The sequence below is a fragment of the Cebidichthys violaceus genome, unplaced genomic scaffold (genome assembly GCF_023349555.1).
Source record: "Cebidichthys violaceus isolate CVI_PGR_0920_01 unplaced genomic scaffold, fCebVio1.0.p SCAF_28, whole genome shotgun sequence".
Classification (NCBI taxonomy): domain Eukaryota; kingdom Metazoa; phylum Chordata; class Actinopteri; order Perciformes; family Stichaeidae; genus Cebidichthys; species Cebidichthys violaceus.
Window position 1 is genome coordinate 1120189 of NW_027176461.1, and position 11220 is coordinate 1131408.

An 11220-nucleotide genomic window follows, 5' to 3' on the forward strand; every position below is an offset into this window, starting at 1 on the left:
AGAAAAAATGAAGGTGATCCCAAACTGTAGGTTGTAAACCACTGGCCAGTGAATAGCTTTTAAATATGCTACATTTTGGGGGAACATTTAATGCATTTATCAGACAGCCAACAGTAGAGACGAGGAGGTGAGGGGAGAGAGAGAGACGAGGAAGGACATGCAACAGACGTCCCCAGTCGGATGTAAACTGGAGATGTTGTGGCTCATGGCTCACATAACTAATTTAACCGAAACTTAAATATGACAAATTGATATACTCAATTACTGATTGTAATACTCTATCAGAGAACCCAGAGGTCCTGGCTACAGCCCTGGAGCAGCAAAACACAACCTGCCAGTCAATGATCGGGGCATACGACTCGAAATATTACGTCACCATAAACAGGAAATGAGCCGCAACAAAACTTTATTAGCAAACAGCAAACACATGCAGCAAACACGCCTCCTGTGTCTGTCTCTGTCATGCAAGGTGTAATGTCTCTGTACTCACAGTTACATATGAACAAAAAACGTTGTTTTCGGACGCGTTGAATTATTCGACTCCTGTTGAATCGCTTCTTTTTTCATTTACCGGTAAGCTAACCAACGGCTAACGGCTACACATCGGTTAGCCTTAACGTTACACACTCTGTGATCTGTTAGCACGTCCGCCACCTCTGTTGGCTTGTAACTTAGTTGAAGTTACAGCTCCAGGTACTGAACCGTATTTATTTAGTGTTTTGCTCTCACAGTTCATTTAAAATGGTTATATCGTAAGCGGACTTAACGTTACTAGTGAAGAGTGTGATATCTAACGTTAGCTAATGTAGTCAAGGTCAGTGTAGCTTATTCTGCCTCCTATTTTTATATTCACTTCTATATTCACTCCTATATATTCACTCCTATTTTTATAAAGATGTCTGAAATTACATATTTAAGTGTATGTGCTAATAGATCCAGGTTGTGGTTCCAGAGTGCTTTGTAATGCATACACATTAGAGTATAATACAGTACATCATGATGCATCTCCTGGAGGTACACTGTTGGCTGTTTCCTGTGTTGCAGCTCACCTGTGCAGCTGTCCATGCTAAGATGCTTCTCCGGACGTTGTGGTCCAGACTGGGAGCCCAGCGGCCTGCAGAGTGGAAACCAGTCTGCCTCTGTACCTCGGCCTGTCTCTCCCAGTATGAAGCCACACCCAGGACTCACTCAAACTGGTCTGCCCCAAGGATCTTTTCAAGGACCTATCATTCAAACACTCTTCACCAACCGCTGGAGCACACCAGACGTGTCCCGCCTGCTTTGGTTGGGTTTAACAGTAATGGCAGCACTTTGATAACTGACCCAGGGATGCTGACTAAATGTGGAATTGGACAGAAGCGTTTTTATTCACCCGACCTTGTGAAGTCTGTGTTAAAACCGAGTTTAAAACCAGCAGCGGTGCCAGGGAAGAGGGTTCCCAAAGGACCAAGAACTAAACAACCTTCCAGAGCCAATCAGCCCTCCCTGAACGTGGACAAGGTGATTCAGTCCTCTAATAATGACTGATCTCTTTAAGTGTTCATACATGTCTTGCTTGTGTTTTAGTGATTAATTCAAGCCTGTGTTTCTCTGTAGGATATGATGCAATGTATTGCCTTTGCAACAGCAGATCAGTATCATTTGCCAACACTTTGCCACGACTTGATCAGCCACGGCTTCCATGAGATAGATTTACCAAGAGGTATGATTCAAAAATATATTTATAGAATACAGCTTTCCTGGGATTTAAATGTGATTATATGCTGCTTGGAACAACTACCACATTTAATGAAAAAAAATGTTTGATTTCAGATGCCTCAAATGTGCTGGTGATAAGCACAGAGATGGCTGCAAAGCCAGATGACGACGCTCTAATGTTCTTCTTCAGGTAGAAATATATACAGTATGTATATATAAAACATTTCAGTTTAGTAGTATTCTAAATCATTTTAGATCACTTTTATTTAGGCAATGTTCTTGTTGATGCACTGATAGTTCGGCTTGTTTTGTTAGATGAAGTGATGGGTTGTGGAAAATATTTATATTGGATAAATATATTATAATGGCATATATTATAATTATAATATTGAATGGCAATGGTGTAAATATTTATATATATATTCAGCTGTAATTACAGTGTTATGGCAATTTTCTGTTTATATTTTGGGAAATTACTGACTTAATTTTTTCTATTTGTAATTTCAGGGAAGGATCAGTCGTTTTCTGGAATGTTGAGGAAAAAATGGTAAAAAAACAAAACTTTTTTAAGTATAATATTTAATTCCTTGTAATCCTTGCTGACTTTGTTACTGTAGCATACTTTTTCGACAATGTGCATATTTTCTGTCTCTACAGTTGAAAAAGGTGTTGAGAGTATTGGAACGTCATGAGATCCAGCCCTATGAAGTAGCGTTAGTCCACTGGGAAAATGAGGAGATAAACTACACTGTTGGAGAGTAGGTTGATACTCACTCATTAAATACATTGTATTATTATGCACAGTACGCTCCATTCTTTCTGTATTTTGTTTTTCCCATTAAGTTTAAATCTCTCTTCTTCAGGGGAAACACAAAGCTTGAGCGTGGCAACTTTATCCTGAGTGACAAGATGGAACAACATGAAGCGGTTCTGGAGAAATTTGCATTTTCAAATGCACTATGTTTGTCAGGTGAGAACCGGCGCTCAGACTATAAATCACAAGGATTTGAATTGTTATGTTGTAGTTTAACCTCATGCTTTCTTTTCCAGTGAAGCTGGCGATATGGGAGGTGTTTTTAGACAGCTTTGTGGAGTCCATTCAATCAATTCCAGAGGTACAGTGGCAGAAAGAAATTCTGAATAATTGATTATCTGTAATGGTTGTTTGTTTGTGTGTAAGGTACACCATGCATCAGTGCTCCACTTAATGCTAATGTCCTAATCTGTTTATCTCGTTAGACGCTGAAGTCTGGCAAAAGAGTTAAATTGTCCTCTGCAGAGGTTATGAAGAAGATAGGTGAACTTTTCAGCTTAAGGTAAATTCTGTTTTCTTTAAATAGCAGTTTGCTCAGAGGGAACTGCTTCCTTTCCTTTTTTTTTTTTTTTTTTTTAAGGAAAAAGGTTTAAGCCAAAACTTTCCAGTTTCCACTTTAAACCTCAGATTTGTATTTTTTTTTTTTTTGTAAATTCAGTTTGTATTTGTCAGGTTATCAGTAGCAGAAATGTGTTCACATCCATGTATTGTGTTGTTTTTGCCACTCATTGCAATTATAAGAACCATTGTCGGTCTGCTGGGATGACAGACTCTGTTTAAACCTTTGTACTCACATGCTCCTCGGACAGACACTGTATAAACCTGAGGTCTGACCTGCTCATCACACCCGATTTCTACTGGGACCGAGAAAACCTGGAAAAACTCTACGATAAGACGTGCCAGTTCCTCAGCATCAACCGCAGAGTCAATGTAAATAAAGCTGCTTCAAAGAATAATGTGGCACCATAGTTGTAATGTAGAGACTCATACTGGCACTCTGTTTCTGATCTAAGTGAGAAACATTTGTCTGTGTTTTAGGTCGTGAATGAGAAGCTGGAACATTGTTCACAGTTAACGGATTTGATGAGGAGCCACCTGAGTGAGAAGCACAGCTTGAGGTTGGAGTGGATGATAATCATCCTCATTGCTATTGAGGTAAGGAGATAAGAGATCCTTTGAGCCCTTTGTTTATTCATCACATCAAACCATCACAGAACGTCCTCTTGTGAACATTGGTTAGTCTACTTGAATTTAATTAATAATATAATGAATTCAAATTCTCAAAATATTAGTTTAAGCTTATTTGTTTTTGTGTTTTTCTTGTAGGTTATGTTTGAACTTGCAAAAATGATCTTCTAAGCGGCTCCTCCCACAATGCACAAATCTATAAAAGACACTGGGGAGAATGCTGCACTATACAAATGTACTATATGTGGCAATGTTTTCTGGAAGAAACTGCAATTGTGAAGCGGACCTGAATATTTTTAAATGTCTTACTTTTCCTGTTACACAGTACATTCATTTCAGCGACACACAATGACTTTTTTTTTGTTTTTTTACCATGTCTTTACCATTTGGCTGAAGATCATGGCAGAAAACAAAGTGCATCAGTGGGACTTTTTAAACTTTGGGATCAGCTGACCACACACGTTAGTATGTGTTTAAGAACATTGATTGGACTTTTACACTATGTTCAAAAGCCTTTGAATTACTTAGTATGAAAGATGCATGTTGTTTTTAAGGGAGGATAGAGACTCACTTCAATATATCACATTCGTTTTGTGTCTCAACTACTGGCAGTAGAATAAAAACCCAAGATGCACTAATTGTTTTAAATTTATGAAGTTCAGGAACTCCAACTGTGAGTGCTGTATTATAAAATATGCAATAAAGTGTTTTAAATGTTGTATTGAATGTTTGACAGCTGTGCTTCAGTGTTTACATGTACAATATCAACTTATTAGTCAAGTAGAATGTCTAAAGCTAACTTATGATCACTAGAGGTTTCAATATACAAGAATAATTTGCAATATAAGAAGTACTTGAAATATCCAGGTATGAATTTATTCCAATAAAATAATATTTTATACATAAAATATATAAACACATAACTCAGGTTTATGTTTTGCATTTTGTAATTATTTAACATAAAAAATCAGCAATAATTAATTAATTCCATTAATGTCAGTATATGTGGAAAGAAAAGAGTTGACACAACAGCCTGTCATCTCCTTAAGGTGATAGAGGTTTACACACAAACCACTGGGAAATAGAACGGGATGAGGAAAGCTGCCATCATTGTTTAAGGCTTTGCTGATTACAATTGAATTAATGATGAATACATATGTGAAGATTAATTTAACTTCAAACAAAAACAATCTTAAAACTTGCCACAGTAAAAATTCTGGTAGATTAAAAATGAGCACATGAGCCTGTATAAGCATTAATCATTATGTACAAGATACTTTACAGTAATGGTATGTTCAGCTCTGCCTTTCCCTGCATTGAGCTCATGGGGACATGTTTTTAAGTGAAATGATTAAACGAAAGCAGAATGACGAAACGGTTTATGAACACAGATGATACAGTGAAATATCTACATATGCTAATAGCATCCTTTTAGGTCAAAATAAATGAACATTTGTCCAGCGCCTGGATTATATACATTATGAATTAATGTTTTTTAATACTTACACAAATGTATTTGAAGCACAAAACTGCTAACAAGAATGCTGTCTTATACTCTGACGTTCATCTAAAAAAAAGATCAAGATAGATCTTTGCAAAAACATCATTTATAATTGAAAAGAAAATTGCACTATATAGAAACAAGTCATGAGAATGATTGAACAAAGCTATTGAATAATGGATGTAGTTCACTGTTAAACCTCTAGAATCACACTGCATGCACCCTGAGCCAAGCGCAGCAATTCTCCAGTTGATGTTGCTCGTACTAGATCTCTCTCACTAATCACACACATTATCATAATAATAATAATAATAATAATTTGAACATAATGTCAAATAAAAGTAGCAGAATGCTGTTTCCTGTAAAGTTCTTCTACCACTGTCAGCGCTACTCTTTAGTGGCTTTTTGAAAATTTCTTACAAACTTGAGTGACTTCCTTTTTGATTGTCCAACCTTGAAAGAAAAAAAATAGGTAACATATTCATTAATTTGGAAATTTCATTAAATGTGATGCATGCTTTAGGTGTACTGGAAGAGAAAATTGAATAATGGGAAAAATCTTGCAAAAAACACAAAAATAAGAGTAAAGGGATAGGCTTACCGTTTAGTGACACTGAAGTTGAGTAGAATTAATTTCACTCCATTGTTGTGACACTCACAGTTTCAGTTTCAGGATGTTCAGGTGCAACAGCAAAATCTTCACCTTCGCTATCAGTTTCACATCTTTCTACTGTTTTGTGCATTTTCTGTTGACTTTCTTCTTCCTCAGTCTTGGATTTAGGAGCCATTTCAACCTCATGTTCAAGTCCTGCCTTTGCCTCTTGCTCGCTTTCTGTCCGAGATCCAAGAGATTCCTCCACCTCAAGAATGCACGCCTCTGTTTTCGCTTGAGTGTAGATGTCTTCCTCAGCATCCATCCACACATCTTGGTCCAACTCTTTTTGTTTAGCAGGCTCCTTTACTTTTGTTTCTTGCTCACATGCTTCAGAGAGTACTGGCTGACTCAGGGACTCTTCTGTTTTCTCTGTTTGCCTAACTGGTTGTTTTGTTTCTGTTGCCTGGACACTGGAGGTTACTGTCTCTGTTGATTTGATTTGTTCGTCTGGTTCCATCGCTTGGAAGCTGATATCCAGCAGTACAGGTTGAGTAGTAATCACGGCTCTTTCCTTTGAATCTAAGTTTGCCACTAGTTCTGTTGTTCCTGTAGCCTGAACAGCGACCTCCGTTAACTCTATTTGTTTGGTTGTCTTTATGGGTTCTTCTACCTCTACTGCCTGAACTCCGACCTCAGACACCTCTGTCTTTTTCACAGGTTCAGATCTCTCTGTTGTAGCTGGTGGGGAAGCTGGTTCATTTGCTTGCCCAAACTGTATGTTAAGTTTGAATTCAATTGAAAGACTTGAAGGGGACTCCACGTTACCTATTGACGAGATGACTCCAGTGTATTCGGGGGCTACTACTCCAGTGTTAGTAGGTGTTACAATCAGAGTTTGGATAATTTGTGTTTCTTTGTGAATCATTTGATTTGATTTGACCTCTTCTACTACGACACCTGCTTCTGATTTTTCCTCTTCAGCTTTAGTTTCCTCCAAGTGGTCTTTTTGATCATGGATAGAAACATCTAAACATTGTGTAGTATCAGGTGTGTGCAGATCCTCAGTCACTTGCTGTCCAGTTGCAGCAACGGCACTGATTTCCGTAGACGTTTCATCTTGTCTTTCATGGAAAGATGCATTACTATCTTTTTGATCCTCAACTTCAATTGATTCACTTTTAACCATCTCACTCACTTCTGTCACAGCATCTGGCTGTTCAATACCTTTTTGTCCCAAGTTGACAACCAGTGATTCAGGTACTGTCTCTGGTAAGTTTTTCTTTACATGTTGAATGACTTCTTGAATGGTCACCTTGTTTTGCTCATTAATTAATTCTTCTACAATTTCTGGAGTTGTGGAGAGACTGTCTACCTTTTTAACATTTTCCTGACAAACATCTATACCTTCTTTGGCTTCTGTTTCCCCTACCTCTACCACTGTGTCCACAATTGTTTCAGCTGATTTGATATCATCATCGACCACCTGTACTTGAGTTCTGTTATTATCCTCAAACTCTACTGATGGCACATGCATCATCACAACCACACTGCCTTCCTCCGCTGTCTCAGCCTTATTGTCTTTCACTATTGGTGCAGCAGTCTCGACTTCCTCCTCAAACATTAGCTCACTTGTGACTCTTTCTATCAAGATTTCAGTAATGGGTGATGTTTTCTCTATCAAAACAGCAGGTATTGCAGCTGAGACATCTTTAATATTACATATGACTACATGCGCCGCTAGGGCATGTTCAACTGCAGAAGTCTTTATCTCCCTGCCTAAAAACTCACTTTCTTTTTCTCCCTCAACACTGACTTGCCCTGCGCTGAGATGCACTTCATGTTTGGGTTCATTTGTAACTGCAGCGTTGTCTACACATGATGCTGGAGTTTCTTCGGTTACAGTCTTTTCTAGTACCTGAACATTACTTTCTTCTTCATTCACAGAGGATACACAAACTGCTGTTAATGTTAGTAACTTGTCTACAACTTCAGGTATGCAATCTTCCTGCTCAACCCCAACATCTTGTGTAATGCTCTCTGTTTCCTGATCCTTTGCTCTCTCTAAAGAGGGACCCAGTTGTGCCACACCTTCACCCTTAAATCCATCTGTAACTGAAGCAATGACACTATCAATGTTTGGTTTAGGAACGTCATCTAACAATATTTGCTTCTCAAATTCCTGAGCACTACCTCCCTCAATACTTTCTATGACTGCATGCATACACATTGATGTCCCTTCATCAGTGTTTGTTTCAGTTACATGATTTTTTACATCCGATGGTAATACTTCTGGTTCTTGAGCATATTCTGTTTTGGCAGCTTCTACTGGTAGTTTTTCTTCTTTCTCAACTTCATTTTCCTGTCTGGGTTCATCTGTAACTGTTCCCACTACTAGAATATCCCCTGATATTTCTTCCTTTTCAAGTGAGAAAAGGATTCCCGCCTTTGAATCTAATGTGGCTGCTTGCTCAGCTTGTAGTGCTTGTGGTTCTTGAACATGTCCAGTTCTGGAAGAATCCACTGGCTCAAGATTGGCTTCAGTGAAAGGTATTGTTTCCTCTTTGGGTTCATCAGTAACTGTTTCTCCTTCTGGAACATCCTCTGGTATAAGCTCTTTTTCAAGTGATTGAACAATGCCCTCCTCTGAATCTAATGTGGCTGCTTGTACAGACTGAATTACTTCTGGTTCTTGAACTTTTTCAGTTTTGGAAGCATCCACTGGCTCAACACTGACTTCAGTGTGATGCTCTGCTGTCTGTTTGGGTTCATCTGGAACTGTTTCTGCTTCTGGAACGTTCTGTGATATTACCTGTTTTTCAAGTGATTGAACACTGCTCTCCTCTGAATACAATGTTGGTGCTTGAACAGTTTTCATAGCATTCGCTGGTAGTTCTTTGTTTTCTTGCTCAATACTGACTTCAGTAAGAACCTCTGCTGACTGTTTGGGTTCATCTGTAACTGTTTCTGCTGGGGAAATGTCTTCTGATTTGACTTCCGCTTTTGGTGATTGAATGCTGCCCTCCTCTGAATCTAATGGTGGTGCTTGAACAGCCTCAAATACTTCTGGTTCTTGAACATGTCCAGTTTTGGAACCATCCACTGACTCAAGATTGGCTTCAATGAGAGGTATTGTTTCCTCTTTGGGTTCATGTGTTTCTCCTTCTGGAACATTATCTGATACAACCTCTTTTTCAAGTGATTGAACACTGCCCTTAGAATCTAATGTTGATGCTTGAACGTCCTCTAATACTTCTGGTGCTTGAACAGTCTTCATAGCATTCGCTGGTAGTTCTTTGTTTTCTGGCTCAATACTGACTTCAGTGAGAACCTCTGCTGACTGTTTGGGTTCATCTGTAACTGTTTCTGCTGGGGAAATGTCTTCTGATTTGACTTCCTCTTTTGGTGATTGAACACAGCCCTCCTCTGAATCTAATGTTGGTGCTTGAACAGCCTCAAATACTTCTGGTTCTTGAACATGTTCAGTTTTGGAAGCATCCACTGGCTCAAGATTGGTTTCAGTGAGAGGTATTGTTTCCTCGTTGGGTTCATCAGTAACTGTTTCTCCTTCTGGAACGTTCTCTGATATAACCTCTTTTTCAAGTGATTGAACACTGCCCTCCGCTGAATCTGATGTTGGTGCTTGAACAGCCTGAAATACTTCTGGTTCTTGAACATGTCCAGTTTTGGAACCATCCACTGACTCAAGATTGGCTTCAATGAGAGGTATTGTTTCCTCTTTGGGTTCATGTGTTTCTCCTTCTGGAACATTATCTGATACAACCTCTTTTTCAAGTGATTGAACACTGCCCTTAGAATCTAATGTTGATGCTTGAACGTCCTCTAATACTTCTGGTGCTTGAACAGTCTTCATAGCATTCGCTGGTAGTTCTTTGTTTTCTGGCTCAATACTGACTTCAGTGAGAACCTCTGCTGACTGTTTGGGTTCATCTGTAACTGTTTCTGCTGGGGAAATGTCTTCTGATTTGACTTCCTCTTTTGGTGATTGAACACAGCCCTCCTCTGAATCTAATGTTGGTGCTTGAACAGCCTCAAATACTTCTGGTTCTTGAACATGTTCAGTTTTGGAAGCATCCACTGGCTCAAGATTGGCTTCAGTGAGAGGTATTGTTTCCTCGTTGGGTTCATCAGTAACTGTTTCTCCTTCTGGAATGTTCTCTGATATAACCTCTTTTTCAAGTGATTGAACACTGCCCTCCGCTGAATCTGATGTTGGTGCTTGAACAGCCTGAAATACTTCTGGTTCTTGACCAGTTTTCATAACATTCACTGGTAGTTCTTTGTTTTCTGGCTCTATACTGACTTCAGTGAGAACCTCTGCTGACTGTTTTGGTTCATCTGTAACTGATTCTGCTGGGGAAATGTCTTCTGATTTGACTTCCTCTTTTGATGATTGAACACTGTCCTCCTCTGAATCTAATGTTGGTACTTGAACAGCTTCTAATACTTCTGGTTCTTGAACATGTCCAGTTTTGGAAGCATCCACTGGCTCAAGATTGGCTTCAGTGAGAGGTATTGTTTCCTCTTTGGGTTCATCTGTTTCTCCTTCTGGATCATTATCTGATATTACCTCTTTTTCAAGTGATTGAGCACTGCCCTCCTCTGAATCTGATGTTGGTGCTTGAACATCCTGAAATACTTCTGATTCTTGAACAGTTTTCATAACATTCGCTGGTAGTTCTTTGTTTTCTGGCTCAAAGCTGACTTTAGTGAGACGCTCTGCTTTCAGGTTGGGTTCATCTGTAACTGTTTCTACTAGTGGAATGTCTTCTGATTTTACTTCCTCCTTTGGTGATTGAATGCTGCCTTCCTCTGAATCTAATGTGGAGGCTTGCTCAGCTTCTGATGCGTCTGGTACTTGAACGTGTTCAGGTTTTGCAGCATCTGTTTCTAATTCATCTTCATTTTCTGGCTCAACACTCACTTCAGTTAGCGGCACCTCTTTGAGTTCAAATGTAACTGTTTCGCCTGCTGGTATGCCCTCTGATATTATGTCCTTTTCAAGTGATGGAACACTCCCCTTTTCTAAACCCAATGTGAGAGCTTGTACATCTGCTAATTCTTGCAAATTATCCACCTCTATTGGTTGTTGATCATCATCTTCAGATTCTACCTCCTGCTCCATTGCCCCATCCTTAGTTTCATCTGCCACTGTTGCATGTGAGTCTGCTTCTTGGGAGTCTAGTTTTGGGGGCTCTGTTTCAGTTTGAAGTGCCTCAACTAGAGATCCTTTATCTTGGACAATTTCGTCCCCTTCAGGTAATTTTTTTGTAGACCCAGTCGCATTAACCTCCGATAGGCATTCTACCAGATAACAGCTCTCATCAATACTTTCTAATTCGGTTATGCTGTCTTCTGGATGTCTTACGTCAACCTCTTGTACTTCATCTTCAGCGATTTCAGCCG

At 39.2% G+C, this 11220-nt stretch overlaps 2 protein-coding genes across 2 annotated transcripts; one reads left to right on the forward strand and one right to left on the reverse strand.

Moving 5' to 3' along the window:
• The first annotated feature begins 426 nt into the window (after positions 1-426).
• rmnd1 (required for meiotic nuclear division 1 homolog) lies at positions 427-4419 on the forward strand. Its single transcript, XM_068721504.1, has 12 exons — positions 427-573; positions 1045-1500; positions 1597-1702; positions 1813-1888; positions 2206-2245; positions 2356-2456; positions 2562-2668; positions 2749-2813; positions 2938-3014; positions 3322-3442; positions 3551-3667; positions 3839-4419. The coding sequence occupies exons 2-12, from the start codon at positions 1072-1074 to the stop codon at positions 3869-3871; spliced, it is 1272 nt and encodes a 423-aa protein (XP_068577605.1). The 5' UTR covers positions 427-573; positions 1045-1071; the 3' UTR covers positions 3872-4419.
• A 162-nt stretch (positions 4420-4581) lies between these two features.
• Positions 4582-11020, reverse strand: LOC137880525 (titin homolog). Its single transcript, XM_068721937.1, has 2 exons — positions 5803-11020; positions 4582-5654 (listed from the first exon to the last, which is right to left on the reverse strand). Exon 1 carries the CDS (start codon positions 10937-10939, stop codon positions 5837-5839), a length of 5103 nt encoding a protein of 1700 aa, XP_068578038.1. The 5' UTR covers positions 10940-11020; the 3' UTR covers positions 4582-5654; positions 5803-5836.
• Between the last annotated feature and the right edge of the window lie 200 nt (positions 11021-11220).